The 20,862-nt window shown below is 47.9% G+C and overlaps 1 protein-coding gene across 1 annotated transcript in view; it reads right to left on the reverse strand.

Moving 5' to 3' along the window:
* Window positions 1-17,228, reverse strand: part of PANX1 (pannexin 1) — a 46,566-nt gene extending 29,338 nt beyond the window's left edge. Inside the window, exon 1 of the mRNA XM_027580381.2 lies at window positions 16,784-17,228. Within this exon, the coding sequence (XP_027436182.1) occupies window positions 16,784-16,964 (181 nt within the window). The 5' untranslated portion in view covers window positions 16,965-17,228. The remainder of the gene's footprint in view (window positions 1-16,783) is intronic.
* Window positions 17,229-20,862: the final 3,634 nt, after the last annotated feature.

Raw genomic sequence — 20,862 nt, forward strand, 5'->3', positions numbered from 1 at the left:
GTCCTCTGCACAGCCGTGGTCCTGATGACCTGCACAGGCTGAAGCGCCGGGCTGGGAGGGGCTGGCCATGACTGTAATGGAGCAGACGGCCTCCCTCCCCACCCCCAGCAGAGCCCATGCCCCAGCATAAGCGAGCAGCTTCGGTGCTGGGGTGCAAGCCTGCCCCGCTCCCTGTCCGCAGCTCCTCGCTCACAAGACGGGTGAAGGGCCGAGCACATGGGCTTTGGAATCAGAGCTGCTTTCCAGCCGGGCTCCGCGGTCCCCTAGGCTGGTTATCTGACCTCTGTGGACCTCAGAGCCTCATCCATCGAGGTCATCCGTGTCGGGGTATGGTTAGCAGCCAATCTCTCCCGAGCACCCACCCTGCCCCAGACGTCAGTCCGGCGCTCACTGTGCTGATCCATTTCATCCTCACCACCCCGAGATGGGCTCCATTATTATCCACGTCACTGAGGGGGACATAACTTGCCCGAGGTCTCACAGTGGATGTGTCACCCGCCAGGATGAACCCAGGCAGTTTGGCTCCAAAACTCACTTTTTTTTTTTTTTTTTAAGATTTCCTTCATCTACTTGAGAGAGAGAGTGATAGTGACAGCATGAGTGGGGAGAGGGGCAGAGGGAGAGGGACAAGCAGACTCCCCACTGAGCAGGGAGCCAGAAGCAGGACCCCGGGATCATGACCTGAGCTGAAGGCAGACACTTAACCAACTGAGCCACCCAGGTGACCCCAAAACTCACATCTTAACCACTATCCCACAGTCTCTCAAAAGTGAACAACATGTGACTGTCTGGCAGGATTGCTGCTCAGCAAACACTGTGCTCAGAGGACTAGCACACAGGTGGTGTGGGGTCTGTGGTGGCTTCATGCAGTATAGGACTGTTATTCAAAATCTACAAGGAACCCTTAAACCCAACAGTAAGAAAACAAACAACTCAATTAAAAACAGGCCAAAAACCTTAACAGGTACGTCACTAAAGAAGATATGTAGATAGAAAATGAGTGTATGAAAAGGGTCGCCACATCATATGTCATCAGAGATGTGCAAATTAAAATAGGGTGCCAATACTCATCTATTAGAATGGCCAAAATCTGGAGCGCTGACAATACCAAATGTTGGCAAGGACGGGGAGCAACAGGAACGCTCATTCACTGAGACTAGGAATGCAAACACATGCCGACACTTGGAAGGCAGTTCCTTGCAAAAGTAAACATACCTTTACCGCATGATCCAGCAATTGTGCTCCTTAGTATTTGCCCAAAGGACTTGAAAACTCACGTCTGCACAAAAACTGCACGTGGCTATTTATAGCAGCTTTACTTATAATCGTCAAAACCTGGAAGCAACCAAGATGTCCTTCAGCAGGGAAATGTGTAAAGTGTGGCACACAGAGACAACAGGATACGTAGCACTGAGAGGCAGTGAGTCAGCAAGCCATGAAAAAGCATGGAAGAACCTTAATGTAAATGTATATGACTAAGTGCAAGAAGCCAATGGGAAAAGGCTCCAATTCCATGACATGGTGGAAAAGGCAAAACTACAGAGACAGTAAAACCATCAGTGGTTGCTGGGGGTGCGGGGGGAGGGCTTGCATAAGCAGAGCACAGAGGATTTTTAGGGCAGTGAAAATATTCTGCATGATACCATAATGACGGACACATGTCATTCACATTTTTCCCAAGCCCACAGGATGCACGACTCTTGCGGGGTATGTTGATGATGGGGAAGGCCGTGTGTGTGCAGGGGCAGGGGGTATCTAGCAGATCTCTGTACTTCCCCTCCGTTTTGCCGTGAAGCTAAAAATGCTCTAAAACAGTAAAGCCTTCATTACAAAAGGTAAACACGTACGTGTGTATATGCACACACAGGAGCTGTTAATCCTGGTCCTAAAGGCAGCAGAGGAAGGCAGACATTAAACGCAGAGGTAAAGTGGCATCTCCCTTCGGCTGGCCCCCTTGGGGCCTGGGCCAGGCCCGCCCAGAGCTGCAGCTTCCCACGGGCCCACAACACACAGGCCTTCCTGCTCAGCCAGGTGATGAGCGCTGACCGCTGGCCTCACCGAGGACCGGGCTTCCACACCGGCCCCATGCCAGGCCAGGCTTCCCAAGTGACCATGAAGCCGCAGAGCAGAGCCGCTGCACGGGACCAGCTTGGGTCCTTCCCAGACGGGCTCCAGCGTCGCAGGAGAGGCAGGCAAGCCCCCCAGCGCTCACAGAGCGCCCGGCAGTGGCCCCCCCTAAACTGTGGTAAGCTCTCGGTCCCATACAAAGTAGCAGGGCAGAGTCCAGGACACCTGCAACAGTCCCCGGCCTCCAAGGGCACAGAGACTGTTGGGCCGAAGTTAACTGCAGTCACGCCTAACTGGTGTCTCCACAACTCCAATCCATCTCACGGCGTACCTGGGGTGAGGTTTTAAAATGCCTACTGGATTACGTCGCATATAGCTAAAAGCCCTCCGGCCGCTCTGGATAAATGCGACGATCCAAACGCCACAGGAGCTCCTGTACTGGGCTGTCCTCCTCTTGCATTGAGACCTTTCACTCCTCCCCCTGTTCCGCAGGCCCCAGTAATGCTGACCCTGTTCTCTTTCCCCAAGAAACCAGTCCGCTCTCCCCTAAGAGGCTTCGCCCAGGCTGAGGGATAACTCAGCCCAGGGCTGCTCCTCATAAAGCCGTCCCCAGTGTTCCCCACTGGCCGAGGCTCCCCACTGGGGAGACTTGTTCCAGAACACTTCTCACAGCCAGGAGGCGGCAATCCCCGGGAAGCCATGTCCCCGGCCAGGCTGCGAGCTGCTGGCCTTGCTCACCCAGAGCTCCTGGTGCACGGCAGGGCAGTGCCCAGTGAAATGCCCAAGGGATGAGAACAGGAATTAAAGGGGAGAGATGAAAAAGAGTAATGACCGTAAGATGGGGCATGAACCACAGCACCCGAATCAGCAGGGGCCTGGAGGGCATCTGAGAACTAATTTTAGTCCACTGCAAGGGCTAACACTGGCTCTCGGGGCCAGATGCCTTCTGGGCACACATGCTCCACACAGCCGCTCCTTGCTGGAAAGCCATAAGGGTGTTCCTGCGGTTCTTTACAGTGCATCATTTTCCCGTTCGGGTATTCAGTCCACAGTGTGTGACAAAGAAAACCGAAAGCACAAAGGCTTAGAGAATTTATAGAGACTTAAAAGGAATGATGCCTTATTGAGAAGAAGAATTTCAAGATCATCAGACTCTCCTTCCTTGAAGGGAGCCTGGGGGAGGGACAGGAGGCTCGTGAGTTACTCCTCTGGGGCTGAGCCTCCAGCACCCATCTCAGTAGTGCCTGAGCATGAGTGAGAGCTGGGGAGAAGCGCGAGGCCTCTCCCCACGGCTGTGCCAGTTCATGGTTCATCACAATATTGTAAACACCTCCAGATTGCAGAAGCGTAACGTAAGCCAGCTTCGGCGCCAACCAGCATGTACTGAACACAAACCAGCTTCCAGGCCTCCTTCCATGTATTATCTCACTTAATAGGCGTCATTTTCTGTTTTGCAAAGAAAACCTGGTCAAAGGAGAGACTCCCCAAACGAGGGAACAGAACACCTCTCTCTAGGAACCCTGACACATGATCAAATGTGCAGATGTTCACATTTACTTCTTTTATTTTTATTTTTTAAAGATTTATTTATTTGAAAGAGAGAATGAGAGAGAGAGAGAGCGCGCACATGAGAGGGGGGAGGGGCAGAGGGAGAAGCAGACTCCCTGCTGAGCAGGGAGCCCGATGCGGGACTCGATCCTGGGACTCCAGGATCATGACCTGAGCCAAAGGCAGTTGTGTAACCAACTGAGCCACCCAGGCGCCCCAGATGTTCACATTTAAAAGGAAGACTTTCTGAAAGACATCTTTACAGTTCCCAAAAGAACTGTAAACTGTAAACTTTGCTAGTTTCGCTCCTTGACCAAAGTTAAACAGGGAACAGAGGGAAATGACTTTTTTTTTTTTTTTTAACTTTCAGCTTAAAACAAAAAGAAATAGTTAAGATAGACTGGGGTTGGGGGAATTTTCTTAAGGCAATGATGACCAGCTGAGACCTCACAGTCTCCCTAAGATCAAATACCCCAGGCCAAAAGCACGAGTAGGTAGGCTGGAAAGAATGAGCAGTCCCTAGAACACCGCTAAGCATTACGGCCAGAGCCCAGAACCACGTCTTGTGAATCCCCAGTGCAAATAGGGAACTACAAACGGAAACAGTGAGATACCGTTTCAATGAGAAGAGCAAACAGAAAACTCTGAAAATATTAAGCATGAGTAAAGCAGTGGGGACAGGCCCGATCCCCTCCATTGCTGGTAAGAGCGTGAGCTAATATTTTGGAGAGCACCTGGAAGTACCTTTTACTTTGGAATGTGCACACCTTGTGACCCTCTAACTTCCAATTCCACCCTCCAGTTTGACCCCGGAGCAACGGTTCTCCAAGTGTGGTCTGGAACCTGAGAATCTTTCAGGAAGGTTGTAATGTTAAGCCTGTTTTCACAATAATACTAGGTTTTATTTGCCTTCTTATTCTCATTCTCTTATGAGTTCATACAGTAGAGTTTCTAGAGGCTACTGACATGGGATATTGCCATGTGATGAATGAAAAGCAGATGTGAGAATCAGTGGTCTTTTATTAAGTAAGACATTAAGGAGGTTTGGTAAAAGTGGAAAACGTCACTCTTCTTACAAAATTCTTGTTTTTGAAGTTGTTTTTTAAAATATACATATATATGTTGACTTATTATTTTAAATTGTTTTTAAATTTTCTCAGTTTTAATTTTTAACATGATAAATACTGATAGATACAACCCACAAACAAAAGTTCTTTGAAATCTCCAACAGAATTTAAGAGTGTGAAGTGTAAAGGGGCCATGAAACCAGAAAGTTTGGGAACCACTGATCTAGAGAAACACATTTTGCATGAGGAAGCACGTCCAAGGACGTTCACTGAACCACCGCATACAGTAGGAAAATGCAGAATGAATGTACATGACCCTTAACAGAATGGTTAAATGAACTGGGGCATAGTTGTACTGTGGAAAATTATGCCATACCTAAGAAGAATGAGGCAGACCTACATGCGCCGACATGAAAAATACCTCCAGGACACACTGCAGATAAATGAGCAAATTGTAAGCTATTAATACAAGGCATAATATTTTGTTAAAAATTTCATAGGAATAAAATACAAATAAAATCCTGTTTTTCTACAGGAACACAGAGCAGCCTAAAACACTAACAGTAACAGCAGTTACCTCTGGGGAAGAGACCAAGAGTAGGTGTGTCCAAAAAAGGGCAGGGCTTGGGGCGCCTGGCTGGCTCAGTTGGTTGGGCAACTGCCTTCAGCTCAGGTCATGATCCTGGAGTCCCGGGATCGAGTCTCACATCGGGCTCCCTGCTCGGCGGGGAGTCTGCTTCTCCCTCTGACCCTCTTCCCTCTCGTGCTCTCTGTCTCACATTCTCTCTCTCACAAATAAAATCTTAAAAAAAAATTTTTTTAAAAAGGGCAGGGCTTTCATTTTCTCTTACTGCCTGAACTTGAACACAGACACACACATACAGATTTATAAACATGTGGCATATGAGAATTTCGTATGGAGGGAGCTCCCTCCACTAGCACACTAGCAGCAGGCGGTGGGACAGACCGGGCTGGTTGGTGCGGGAAACACCTCCAGAGTCTCACTGGCCTCAGCCTGTCCTATCAGCCGAGGCACTGAGGCAACGCGCAGCCTGTTCATCCTTCCTCCTGGAACAGTCACCACTTTCCAAACCAATCTGGAAGTTGTAATTCCTCTCAGAACCCACTCATAATCGGTTACAACTTCCTGTAATCACAAAGACAGTAGTCATAGCAGTGATCGAACGATGGAAGGTTAAGTAGCCTTAATAACACCCCAAAATGTAGCCATGTACTGGTTCTCGTAACGATCAAAAAGAAAAGGGTCCAGAGTTGAGAACATGACACGTTCCCAGTAAGGATCTGTTGGTAATGATTCTCTTCCTCTAATCCAGTAGCATTCTAAATATTCACTACACCATGAGGAATGTATCTGCAACAACCTGCACTAGCGAATGGGATGCTTCAACTGCCGAGCTATGCTTTGGTTTCCTTGTTCATGGTGCCAGTATTTCCCGATAACCCAGGTATCTTCTCCATCCAGAAACAAGTCAGGATGAAGCAGGAATAGGATGGTCTGGTAACAATACAGAGGGCCCTAAAACAGGCTCACTCACATAAGAGTTTATAATAAAGAAATCACAAGAGACCAATGGGTAAGGAACAGGTACCTCAATAAAGAACAATGGAGGAATTACCAGCTAGAGTCTTGACTTACACCATCAAAAGACCAAAGCTGACTGAAGAGGTAAATGTTAAATAAAATCATCGAAGGTAATTAGAAAAAAAATTAGATGGATATTTAACTGTCATAAGGAGGAGCTACAATGGTCTGATCATAACGGAATTGAAGAAATAAAAAATGAAAAGATGGACAGTTTTGACAACTTAAAATAACTTCGGCTCATCAAAAGTAACCATAGTCACAATTCAAAGGTAACTGACAACTGAAAAGGAAGGTATCTGCCATAAAGGACAGCTCCCAAATATCTGAAACTATGTTAGCTGTTAATAAAATCCACTGAGGACCCAACATGCCCTTTGAAAGACAAGCAAAGGACACAAACAATTCACAGAATTATGTAAAAGGTAAAAGTACATATGGAAAACTGTTCAACGCCGTACCTGAATAAATGTGACCTGAAATGACGGTGGACCTTTATCCATCTACTGAACTGTCAAGGACAATCAGGACGTGCTGCTGACAGGGGCGAGGCGTGCCTCTCCTACCTGCTGGTGGCGGTGCGCGGACAGTCCTGGAGGGTGGCCTGCCACACCAGAGTCCTGAAAATGTTTGCACACCCCAGCCTCATGATTAGACTTATACAATTTGTTGAAATACTGAAATCTTCATAGGGAAGAGGGCTCTGTTCAGGGGTATTCCCCCACAATGCTATTTATATTAGCAAAAACATTGTGAAAGGGTTAAATTTTGATATTCCTATCGAACATTCAGTTTTGTAGCCAAAAAAAGCAAGTTAAAGAATATGGTAAGATAGCCCCGATTTCGTGTTTGATTTTTTTTTTTTTTAAGAAGTAGAAGCTGTCAGGTATGTATATATGAAAAGCCTTGGGGGAAAATACACCCAGATATAACAGTGGCTATCTCTGGTGGTGGAATTACTGCTATTTTCTCTTCTGTATTTTCCATGTTTTCGACACTAAGCCCTGCCTTATCATCAGATAAAAACACACAAATTCAGAGAAAAAGGAGCACAAGCTTTGAGAGGATGAATAAATACGTGAGAATGAAAAACCCCTTTCCCCAACACACACCTGTATCCCACAGAGAGCCAGGCTTGCCTCAGTACTCTACAGGCTCTGTCTAGGTCCTCCCCCCAACCCCCCCCACCGGCCACCTATGTCCCCACACTGCCCGCCTTGCTCAGCCAGGGCGCAGCGGGCATGATGCTCCCAAACTCCCTCCTCTTCTCCACTCTGGACCAAACTCACTGCCTCAGTTAGGGGTCTGAGCAGAAAGCAATCCAAGGAAACAATCTGCAGAGGAAAAGTGGTGCTTACGTGGTTTTTTAAAAGGATGTTGCTAATCCAAACTTAGAATCTGCAAAGGTTCCAAGATGTACTTTCAGTTTTTGCTAGTGGTGGAAATTCCATCTATTATGAAAGAATAGACTTTCTTCCCTATTTCCATTTTCCTTTCTTTTTTTTTTCTTGGGGTGGGGGTGGGGAGACACAGGAAAGGGGGTAGTAAATAATCAAACATGGGTCTTCTAATTTACTAGGTCTCTTCAAGTCAGGGAACAGCATGCGCTGAAACAAAACGGAAAAGATGCCTTCCCACCAACAGCACACAAGGGTTCCTTTTTCTCCACATCCTTGCCAACTTGTAATTTCTTTTATTTTAGCCATTCTGACAGGTACAAGGTAATACTTCATTGTGGTTTTGATTTGCACTTCCCCAAAGCTGAGTGATGCTGAGCATCTTTTCATGTGTCTGTTGGCCACCTGGATGTCTTCTTTGAAGAAATGTCTGTTCATGTCTTCTGTCCATTTTTAATCAGACTGTTCTTTTTGAGGGGTGTTGAGTTATATAAATTCTTTATGTATTTTGGATATTAACCCCTTATCAGAGATATCATTTGCAGATATCTTCTCCCATTCAGCATGTTGCCTTTTTGTTTTGTTGATGGTTTCCTTGGATGTGCAAAAGCTTCTTATTTTGATGTAATCCCAATAGTTTATTTTTGCTTTTATTTCCCTTGCCTCAGGAGACAGATCTAGAAAAATGTTGCTATGGCTGATGTCAAAGAAATCACTGCCTATGTTCTGTTCAAGGATTTTTATGATTTCAGGTCTCACATTTAGGTCTTTAATCCATTTTGAGTTTATTTTTGTGTATGGTGTTAGAAATTGGTTCAGTTTCACTCTTTTGCATGTAGCTGTCCAGTTTTCCCAGCACCATTTATTGAAGACACTGTCTTTTCCCCAGTGTAAAACGGATACAGTCACTATGGGAAACAGTATGGAGGTTCCTCCAAAAACTAGAAATATAAATACCACATGATCCAATAATTCCACTACTGAGTATCTGCCCAAAGAAAACAAAAACACTAATTTGAAAAGATATATGCACCCCTATGTTTATTGCAGCATTATTTATAATAGCTAAGATATGGAAGCAACCTAAGTGTCCACCAACAGATGGATAAAAATGTGGTATGTGTACACACACACACACACACTCACCCACAGTGGAATATTATGCAGCCATAAAAAATGGAGAGATCTTGCCACTTATAACAACATAGATGGACCTGGAGGGTATTATGCTAAGTGAAATAAGTCGGACCAAGAAAGACAAATATCACACGCTTTCACTCAGATGTGAAATCTACAAAACAAATGAATAAACCAACAAACAAAAAGCAGAACCACACCTATAAATACAGAAAACAAACTGATTATTGCCAGAGGAAAGGGGGCTGGGGGGGAGTGGCAAAATGGGTGAAGGGGAATGGGAGACAGGGGTTCTATTTATGGAATGAGTAAGTCATGGGAAGAGAAGGTACAGCAGAGAGAATACAGTCAATGATACTGTAATTGCATTGTAAAGGTGACAGATGGCAGCTACACTTGAGGTGGGCATAGTGTAACACGTAGAGATGGTGAATCACTATGTTGTACACCTGACACTAATATAACATTGTATGTCAACTCTACTCAAATAAAAAAATTAAAAAAAAAAAGACTAAATGCTGCCTGGGCAAGTTCTAATTATTTTATTTATCTCTTTAAAGATTTTATTTATTTATTTGGCAGAGAGAGAGAGTGAGTGTGTGCACAAGCAGGGGGAGTGGCAGGCAGAGGGAGAGGGTGAAGCAGGCTCCCCACTGAGCAGGGAGCCCAACGCGGGACTCGATCCCAGGACCCTGGGATCATGACCTGAGCTGGAGGCAGACGCTTAACCAACTGAGTTACTCAGGTGCCCCAAGTTCTAGTAATTTTAAAAATTGATCTCATCATTATTAAATGTTTGCTTATCTTCTCTCAATTCATATTCCTTGCTCTATTATTGTTATTCTAATCAGTTCCAATGACACTATACAGTTTCCAAATATTTTTGACAAATTTTTTAACACTAACTCTTTGAAGATACATAAAATTCCATCTTACAGACAATATAATAACTAACACTCAGGATCCAATCCTACTGACATTGCTGATCATTCAGTTCATTCACATACTCTGTTGAATGCCTACTGTCTATCAAATTTTATGTTGGAAACTACAGATAGAGCAGTCAACCAGACAGAGGAAAGATGGTTCCTGCCCTCAATGAACTTACAGTGTGGGGGGGAGACAGTATTCAACAAATATTTTTAGAAATAATTATCTAACTGCAACTTATGGTGGGTGCTAGAAAGGAAACTTACAGTGTGTTATGAGAATACTTCAGGAGTTGTAATTTTGTATTGTTTGAATGTTGTAATTTTCTTCTGGGAAGAGGCTAATCTTTCTTAAAACTGAAAGCACATCAAAATGTCTCTTCCAATCTTCTTATAGAGTAACATTTAGAGGGAGTTAGTGGTGGAGGGTATACACGGTAGGTTTTTTTTTTTTCTTGTACTTACTTGCAGTAAGAACTCAGGAATGCAAAACTATCCTGGAAAATGATTTCATCCTGGAAACTGATACTGGTTTCTTCTTTCCTTTCAATGTTGAGAGGAGGGGAGCATTTACAAAGACTTCTGTACAAACAAGCCTTGTGTGTAATAGTAGAAAGTTTGAAAGAACCTAAATATGCATCACCGAGAGAGTGCTTAGATGAATTATGGTGAGAACATACTATGCTCCGCAAGAACATGGACGGAGCTAGAGAAAGACAAATACCCTACGATTTCATTCATATGTGGGATTTAAGAAACAAAAAAAAAAAAGGAGACAGACAAACAAAATACACGCTTAAATACAGGGAACAAACTGGTGGTTGCCAGAGGGGAGGTGGGTGAGGGGATGGGCGAAGGGGTGAGTAATGTATGGAAGTGCTCAATCATTATAGTGTACACCTGAGACTAATAAACACTGTAAGTTAATTATACTTCAATTAAAAAAAACAGTGAAGTAATGCCTACATACTAACATGGAACGCTCTCCAAAACATCCTAAGTGGGAAAAAGCAAACCACTGCGTATGACTCAATTTGTTTTTAAAAGAATGTGTACACATGGTGTACTAATGAGAGAAAGGGGACTTTAAGGCTGTACCAAACGTCCATGGTGGTTACCTCTAGCACGTGATGAAGGAGGCTTATGCATCATTTATCATCAGAATGTATGTAGGTACTATTTGTACAATAAAAATACAAGAGTAAAAAAGAAAAAAAAAACCAGAAAAATTGTACGCATCAGCAGCCTCTCCCAAGTGCAGGAAACACAACGGGGACTCTATGCTAATAGGATTGGAAGCAGCTGCAGTTGTCACCTGTCCTTCGGCTATGCAGGGAGGAGGGGGAGAGGCTAACACCTGCCCTGTAAAACTAGCTGCGGAGCGGAGCTAACCCAGACCTGTGGGTGCTCCCTGGGGGGGGGGGGGGGGCGGGCCGCGGGGAGCGAAGGCTCCCAGGGCAGACGAAACACCCTTTCCCGGGGGTCCGCCAGCTGCCCCGCTGCTCATCCGGTCCAGCCACGCCAGCTCAGGGCAAGAAGCATCCTGGCAGGAGACAGGGGCTCTCCTGTCCAGGGCCTCCTGACATGCCAGGTCAGTGCACGGGAGAAGCAAATCCTCAGGAGCACTCCCTCAGCATCAGGCCCTGTACAGCCCTGAGCCAAGGGCACAGCAGACCCTGTCAGAAGACTCCAAGAACATGAATCCCACTCATGTTGAAAGGTAGCACACTTAGGGCATCTATTTATTCAATAGTTTGGATAAACCCTCTTAAAATCTCAGAGCTTAAAGGCCGGGCAGTCTACTAACGCTTGTATTCTTTTTGTTTGTTTTTTAAGTAGGCTCCACCCCCAGCGTGGAGCCCAATGTGGGGCTTGAACTCACAACTCTGAGCTTAACGGACTCAGCCACCCAGGCGCCCCTACTTATATTTGTATTCAAAACAGAGATGCCACCCACCTAGTTCCTAATCTCTCTCTGGGGGCAGGTGTATTCAAATGAGGGTCCTTCTGTGGCACAGAACTTTGTCCCCCTGCAGCTCCCACGATGGCAAGCCACAGGGAATGACATTCATCCGCCCTCCATAGTAGATCCCTTCAACACTACAAACACAGCTCCCTCCTCGCCACAAAACACTGCAAAAGGGAATCTGAGGTACTTGGAATATAACCTACCCTTCTAAGTCAAGTGGGACAACTTGGCTCCCTCCCATGATGACCTGTCTCCGTGAATGCTATTATCGGGGACAGACGTCAGGAAGGAATCTATGACTGGACATGACTTGTGTTCTTAAATGACACACGCAGCCCAGCGACTGGGAAGTCTCCCTCTCCGTACCCGGAACCCCTTGCCTCCAGCTGGTGAATTCCAAACAATGGGTGGGAACTGGAGACTGCAACCTTTGGCCTGACCTTAGCATCTGGACCTGGCTTCCCTTCTTCCATGCTTCCCATTCCCGCAATGCCTGCGCTCCCCAGTCACAGTCCAAGGGAGGACTCCAGAGAGTCCTTAATGTGCTCCAGCATTTCCCTCACCATATTTTTATTGAGCACTTGTGCACAAGGCATGAGAGGAGGCAAGGGGAGAGAAAAAGGGGGGGCTGGGAAAACAGAGCATCAATTCCCTTTCTCTGGCCCCCATCCCAGTCTTCCTGGCCCAGTCACGATGACACTGAAACTTCTGCTCTGTGCCAGTTAATGCAAAATTGGGTTGTTGTTTTCTTCTCCATACCCAACTTGCCCCCTGGGGAGCCGGGCCTGGAGTGTTCTAGGCGGGCTGAGTAGAAGTATCAGGCCTCACCAGGCCAGGTGCGTATTTTAATTCTTACATCAGTTCAAGTCAGTTAGCTCACTTTCCAAAAGCCTTCCAAATGCTCCCAGCAAAAATGTGGGGGTTAAGAAAGTCCCCTAGCAAATCCCTCCAGACTGTTTCTGCTTGTAATTCTCCCCATCGCAGGGCCGTCAGGATCAATAAGCAGTCCCTGCCCCAGGCTGCTACAAAGGCTACCAGAGTTCCCTTGACCTTGACCAGGGGCACCTGCCCGTCTCTGCTCTTCTGCACCTCATCACTTCTACAATGACCCATAACCTGTGGGCAGACAGCAAGGCAGGGCCCCCTTTTTGCTCCCCAGTCCCACAGCAATGCCCCCCAAGTGCCAGGAGCCCCACACCAGCGCCCACCACGCCGGGCCATATCTGCTGAGAATCTCTGTGCACGGACTCTGCCTGCAGCCACCACCCCCGCCCCGCCATGCCACTGCCCCACTGGCAGGTCTCTGTGGCCTGGGAAGAGTCTGTCCCTCTTTTCTAAGAGAAGCCCAGTGGGCTGAACTAGTGAGAAAATGGGCCAAAGACTACGGAGAAGCCTTTACTATAAAGCCCAATAGGTTTTATCATGAGGACATTCTCCAATCTTCCACTCTGCTCCCGTACACGTATACTTTTTTAATTCTAAGAAGTCTGTGCAAAATTTCAGACTTAGGAGAACATTTTCCTTAAAAGAAAATGTTTCCTTAAAGCAAAAATTGTCACCCAGTTACAACTTGGATCCTATTTTTATAGAATACTAGTTAATGGAAAATGAGTTTTCAGAAACTGGAAAACAAAATGTATTTTAGGCTTAAGAGGATTTCCTAACACGATCAACAAATTTTTATGTATACCAGGTTATCAATGTAAGAGGAAGAGAGGAAAATTGGTATCTGTAGCCATTAAAGGTGATTTTCACACTGCATATACACACACCAACACCAATGGGAAAGCAGTGAGATTTACTGCACCCTCTTCCCTATGAGCCCCTCTGGACTGACCTGACTCCCACTTTCCCCCTTCTCCTGACCGTGTCTGCCCCTAAAGCTCCCACAGCCACACAGCATCCCACACCTCCCTGCTTTGGCTCGCACTGCTCCGTACATCTGGAACCCTTCTTCAGAGTTCAGTTTCAACCATTCCCTGCCCTGAGCCCGGGGCTGTTACCCCGAGTCAGAAGCAACCCCTCCCTCTGCTTTCTACTGCACCCGGCTGCACACCTCTGACCCCGCCCAGATTCCATGAATCCTGTGTGATGAGGTTATGACCCTCTTCTCTGCTCAACCATCTTCCAAGGGGCAGGGTCTATGTCTTACAAGTGTCCCGATGCCCCGCTGCCAAGAACAGCATCATGCACACTGGGATCAACAGACGTCTGATGATGCCAAAACCTGTCACCTTTCATTCACTCAACAAACCTTATAGAGGGGCTTCCATGTGCCGTACAGGACACCAGCTTCTAGTGATCAATAGAAGTATCTCGTAAGTAAGGAGGCCACATGAACAAGTTATAATGCAATGTGCAAAGTACAACCATGAAAGAATATTCCAGGCACCAGCAAGGTGGGGCGTACTTATGAGAAGGAGGATGAAGCCATGTTTTAAGTGTGCAGGCCCATCTCACACTCATTCAGGGGCAGTGCTCCTGATTGGAGTGGTGGGTGCCTGCTCCATTTAAAATCACTCTCTCTCTCCACTGTTATCCTCCTTAATCGCTCGGCTTGTTCTTGCTTTCACACAAAAGCTGAAACTGCACAAAATTTAATGCTCCCTGACATGACTCCATTGTACTGACTCCATGCATTAATTTATGTACCTCTCTTCTCCTCCCTAATATCTTTCTTTCTGGCATTATCTAATGAGTACTCAAGCTGACAGGTCTTCCCCAGTGCAGCTGGGGTCATCCTACATGCATGCCCTCCCCTCAGAAGTCCTGAAGCACTTGAGAAGAAGGGGAGTCTGCTCCACAGCATCACCCAAGTCCCTGCCAACCTCTACCTGCTGGGTGACACTGTCTTGTCACTGAACCACATGCTGCTGAATGTCACCCGTCAGCGCATCTGTCCTAGTACCCAGATGGGTGGTAAACTCTCGCAGGGTGGGAAGAAGACCATGCCTCAAACTCCTTTCGTGTCCCACTCAACGCACAGCTGTGCTCTCTGCACATAGCATAAGCTCAGACTCCTGCTGGATAAACCCATTCCCAATGCCAACCAAATGCCTCTCCGGCAGCCCATCAACTTGAATGTGTCAAGAGTGCTTCTGCCTCCAGAATCCCTCTACTATGCGGGGTAGATGTTAAGTTTGATCACGGAGGGTAACCAGCTCCCTCTTCCTGGCATCAGATGCCCAAGACTGCTGCTTCTCCACGACGAGGACCATGCCTCATTTATTCCTGGGCCATGGTGCCTAGCACTGGCTCCAGCCCACAGCTGGTACTCAAGGAACATCTGCTGATGGGGGAGCATCAACTCTCCAGGACCTAAGCTACTTGGTGGTTTTCCTTTCTACTGGAAGTCCCAACTCCTGGTCATCTGGAAGGCCGAAGGAAACCCCATGACTCTGCCTGCCCAAAGACAAAAAAACTGATCACTTATTTTCCACAATGAATTTGGCAACTTCCTGCCAAGTTGAACAACTTAGTGCTGTAGATCACAAAATCAAGCTCACCATAACCCTTTTTTAACCTACGCCTCCTGCAACTTCACTATTCCCATCAAGAATACCACCATTCTCAGGGCGCTTGGGTGGCTCAGGCCTCCGACTCTTGATTTCGGCTCAGGTGGTGATCTCAGGGTCGAGATCGGGCCCCACACTGGGCTCCGCGCTCAGTGGGGCGTCTGCTTGAGATTCTCTCTCCTCCCTCTGCTTCTCCCCTCCGAGTGCACCACCATTTTCCAGTCACTCAGATCTGCAGCCTTTCTAACAACTCTGGTCAATATCTGCCCTTCATGACCTATTAAAAACTAGGTACCCAGGGGCTGCTTATTGTTCCTTGATCTCTTAGAAATCATCTCCCATCCTTTCCCTTCAAATCTTGGCCGCCACGTACGCACAAGACCTCAGTTAATGCCCCATCGTCTGGCATCTGGCCTCCCTAGCTCCAATTCCCGTCCTTGACCCTAGACCCTCCATGCTACCATCAGGTTTATTAAGTAATGGTCCATCCTCTGCTCAAACAATAACTTTGCACTTTTAAAAGCATCAAGTCTGTACTCCTCTGTTCTGACGGACTGGACCCATATTCATGCTCATATCCCAAGAACTGTGACTAACTCTCCTGCCTCAGTGGGGGACAGTCACTATCTCTCTCCTTCCAGGAACATGTAACATTCTCTGCGATCTCAAAATCTTAGCAAAGGTCTCACCTCTGCTTATCCAAATCCCACCCACGCTTGCTCCAGGGCTCAGCGCCAGCACAATTTCTCATATAAGCTTTCCCCAAGGTCTAGCCCCACCGGCCTCTCTTCTCCCCCCTAGTGAACAGGCTCTAGCTGTCCTGTTGACTCATAAACATCCTCTCCTGTGCTGTAAGTCAGAACAGCTGATGAGGAAGCCGAGTCTTATTAGCCACGTGATCCTGCCCCAAACACTTTCGCACCTTGGAAGTGTTATTATGAGTAAACAATAGTCTACATGAAGGGGACTTGTTCATCCCACATTCATAACAAGACTGTCCGGGTGGAGGATTCTGGTATCCCTCTAATACCCGCCAAGTGCAATCATTTCCCATCATTCACAACCCCGCAGAACTAGTCTCAGCATCAACTCAATGTAAGGTGATGAAGGGAGAACACATTTCATAGAGTACTTTTCTTCAATCCTCCGCTCAGCCACTCAGGAACTTCTCTGTAGGTAATTACACAAATGTAGGGGTGGGGGGAGGGAATAGGAGACCACTGTTTTCGACAAATCTGATGGCAAGGGCGCCGGTCCTAAGAGGCGGACACAAACGCTACGCCACACTCAGGATCCGTGAGGAGGAGACAGAAGAACTGAGCAGTAGGGATGCAGGCAGGATCCACAGGCGTATAAAATGAACCACGTGGGCAAAGAATACTTCAGGCCATAAAACCGGGGCTCGCCTTTCTTCCCGACGTTCACGCCCATCGCAGCCGAGTGGGCTTCCCGGGGCGCGCAATAAAATCACTTCCCACCAGACCCGGGCACCTCGGATAACGTCGGCTCACGCCGGCCGGCCCCACCCTGCCCCTCCGAACCGGGCCTTACCGATCGAGATTTCCTGCGCGAAGGCCAGCGAGATGAGCAGCAGGGGCAGACCCACGGCGATGCACGTGACCATCTTATCCACGGCCAGCTCCAGCCGCAGCCCCTTGAACTTGGGCTCCGAGGGCTCCTTCAGCAAGAAGTCCGAGAACACGTACTCGGTGGCCAGGTGGGCGATAGCCATGGCTGCGGCGCGCCGGATTCGGGCCGACAGGCCCAGGAGGGCAGGCCCGGGTACCGCCGGCGTCGGGAGGACTGCGCGGCGCCTTCGCCGTCACCTGCCGTGCCCGCGGCTTTCGCTTTCCCTTTCCCTTTCCCGGCTCCCGGGTTGCTCACGCATCCCACCAGCCTTTGTGTGTCGGGGCTCCCGGCTCCTGGCGAGCCACAGCACCACCGCCGCTCCCGCCGTGCGCCCGGGCGCAGGAGCTCTCGCGCTCGCTCGTCCGCCGCCGGCTGGGCGCAGGCCCGCCCCCGCGCGCTCACCGCGTACAGGTCCCGGGGCTGCGCGCGCCGCCCGGCGCTCCCCCGCCTCGCGCGCGTCCGCAGGCGCTAAAACCAGGCGTTCCCGCGACCCCTTTCGCCCCGCCCCGGGCCCCGAAGCCGCCCCCCGGCCCGCCCGCGCGCTCCGCACGCCCAGCCGCGCTCTTCCGGAACCCTGGGCGAGCGCGAGAACCCGGGCGCGTGGAATTGCCGGAAACCGCGCTGACGCGGGCGGGGTGGGCGCGGCAGCGTGCAGGGACCCCGGGATCCACCTCTGCAGGGGGACCTTCCCACCGAGCGGTACTTCGGTGGTACTCGCGCCCCCCTTCGGCCTCAGCCTCCCCAGTTCCTCGACCGGGATTTTTTGAAATCATTTCTGAAAGCGACCTCTCACCGCGTAGACAGGAGGGTCCCCCTTTACGCCCCACTCCCAACTGTTCTATGGGGCGGAATCGGCTTAAAAGGAGCTGCGAACGCTTCAAAGGGCAACGGCTGCCACAAAAGCCAATCGAATGGTGTAGAAGAGGGGACTGTGGACCCTTCCAGGAGCTTGCGTGAGTGGAGGCGCGAGGTCTCTGGAGAGCCCTGCGTGCGCCAGACTCTCACACTTCAATTATCGCTGCCCGATCGGCGCTTTTCCTCTGGCCTTCCCAGTCGGCCGAGGCTTGGTGCGGGAGCCGGCCCCGGGCTCCCCGCGGGTGGGTGGCATTGGGGGCTGCAGACAGCTGCTTCTGAACCACTTAAAGGAAGTGGAGCATGAGAAACAGGAGGAGATGCTCCAGCCGGCAACGTGTGCGGCCGACAGGACCTTTAAGCTGGAGGGCTCCTTGGGCTGTGCTGCCTTCTCTGCCCTTTGTACCTGGGCGAGCCCAGGCTAGCCTCCTCCGTCTGCCCTCGAGGCCCTCAGACCTGTCTCCATCTTGATCCCTGAACACTCCCATCCGACAGCTTACACATCTCTGCACTGGAATGGCTCACAGGACTTCGGACTCATAATGGCCAGGCCAGCAGTCATCTTCCTCTCCAGCTGAACTCCAGTCTTCCCTGTCTGACTAAATGCACCACCATCCACTCATATACCCAAGCCAGAAGCCTCCAGCACCATCTTGAACGCTTCCATTTCTCCCAGCTGCCATAACCAATTTCCAAATTCACTTGCTCCTGTCTCCTAAATATACAAAATCTGATGGTTGATCAGATTACATTAATACATTAATTAATACATAATTTCATTAATATTAAAATCTAGCTTATTCATGTCTCCTTAATGTTTATGTCGTATCCTTTTGTTTTCTGTTCTAGGATCCCATCTAGGATGCCACATTGTGTTTAGTTATCATGTCTCCTTAGCTCCTCTTAGCTGTGACAGTTTCTTAGCCTCTCCTTCCTTACTTTTGATGACCTTTTTTTCCTAATTGTAAAGTGCATTTAGGGATTGAGTAATACATGCTCCTCCCATGTCCTCCCTGCCCAGTGTCATTTATTAGCAGGAAGCCAAAGCAGCTGTGGACCTCACAGCCACTGTCCCAGAATCTGTTGTTTGTTTCAGGCCCTTGGCATTTGACATTTGAATATGAGACTTTTTGCAACCGAAATGGTCGAAGTCAGAATAGTCCAGCCCACAACACTGTCTATTCTGCTTATACATTCATTCAAGTAATATTTGCTGAGCAACTATTACATATCTGCACTGTGGTCTGTGCTGGGGATGCAGCGATGAACAAAAAAAGGTCAGGCTTCCATGAAGCCTATATTGCAGACAAAGAGGCAGAAGAAAATCAAACCACCAGAAGGATAAAATGGTCATGTCTTGTGATAAGAGCTACAAAGGAAAACAGTGAAGATAGGAAATAACAGAGGGCAGTCTGGGGAGCTTACAGATGAGCTAGGAAAGGTAGGAAGGGGGATGAGAGTGCTGGAGAGGAAGAGTACTCCAGGCACAGAAAGCAGCATGTGCAAAGGTCCTGAGGCAGAAAAGAACTAGCAGGACACAAGAACTGATCAAAGCTAGAGAAGAGAAGAGTTGGAGATGAAGTCGGAGAGGTGGGCACGGGCCAAATCAGGCTGGGCCCGAGACCAATGTAAGGAGTTTGGATATAATTAAAAGTGAAATAGATGAAATAAGGTATGAAGAGGGCTGTAAAAAAATGACCACAAACTTGATGGCTCCCGTGTATTCTCTAACAGTTCTGGAACTCTTAAATCCAAAATCATGTTCAATGGAATACATGATGCCCGTAGGGTCAAGCTCCTTCTGGAGGCTCTGGGGGAAAATCTGTTCCCTTGCCTTTTCCAGGTTTTAGAGCAGCATTCCCTGGCTTGTGGCCCCTTCCTCCATCTCCAAAGCCATGGCATAGTGTCCTACTTCAGTTGTCACATGGCCTTCTTCAGAGGCTCCCTCTGCCTCTCTTTTAGAAGGGCACTGTCTATTTATGGACAACCTGAGTAGTCTGTCTCAGGATCCTTCACTTAATCATACTTGCAAAGTCCTTTTTGCCATATAAAGTAACAGGTTCAGGGATAAGGACACAAAATCTTTGGGGACATTATTCAGCCTACCCCAGAGGGCAAAAGAGAGAAGAGGGCCCAGTGCCAAGCTCTGAGGCATGCCAACACTTAAGTTAGATGGGAGAGAAGGAACTAGCAAGAGACGGAAGAACAACCGAAGAAGGAAGGCTGGCAAGGGGTCATGCTGAAGAGCTAACGGACTGCGAGGTGTTTTGAAGGAAGGAGCTGTCAGTTGTGGATAGGTTGAGTGAGATCAAGATGGGGAAGAAGCCACAGGAAATGGCATCATGGTTGTTGATTTTGACAACAGCAGACTGGCAGGTGGGAGCAAGGCACACTGGACTGGAAGTCACTGGAATGGGGTAAGGAATTCATGAGGTGAGGTGGTACAGGCAAAAAGTTCTGCTCTGAATGGAACAGAGAAACTGGGTTAGAGAGGGTTATGAAGTTAAGGACCACAGCCCTCTGTTTGTTTGTTTTTTAATGGTGGGTGCTGCTGATGACTTCATGCACTAGACAAAGCTGAACACTGAGGGAATGAAGTCCTTGAGAGAGCAAGAAGGGTTAGTCCAGAGCCAAGTAAGAGACTGCTCTGCTAGGAGCAGGGACACTTCTTCCATTGTGACAGGAGATGTATCTAATTGTAATTGATTTTCTCAAAGGACTGAGGCAGAGAAAGAAGTATGGTACATTTGAGGAAATAATGTTTGAGGAGAGTCATATGCTTTGGGAGACGTATTGTTATTTTGTTTCATTTCCTTTAGCGGGTATAACGAGGATAGTTGCTAAATATCTAAAAGACAATTCTCCTTTAACCAAGCCCCTGCCCTAGGTCTAGTGATTAGGTAATAGTGAAAAAAATGCAAAGAGCCATCTTATAATCTGTGAAACTTTATTAAAAAGAGAAATGGTGTAATCAAACTACTTTATGGTTTCATTTTCATTAAAAAAATAGACTAAGAGAAAAGGAAAAAAGTAAATAATTTGTTGTCTAGGTGAGTTATAAATAAGGCATTTATCATAATTATTATTATGAAATTATACAGCCTACACATGTATGAAAACCGTAGAGCACATACTACAAAATCACATTA

The sequence above is a fragment of the Zalophus californianus genome, chromosome 11 (assembly GCF_009762305.2).
Source record: "Zalophus californianus isolate mZalCal1 chromosome 11, mZalCal1.pri.v2, whole genome shotgun sequence".
Lineage (NCBI taxonomy): Eukaryota > Metazoa > Chordata > Mammalia > Carnivora > Otariidae > Zalophus > Zalophus californianus.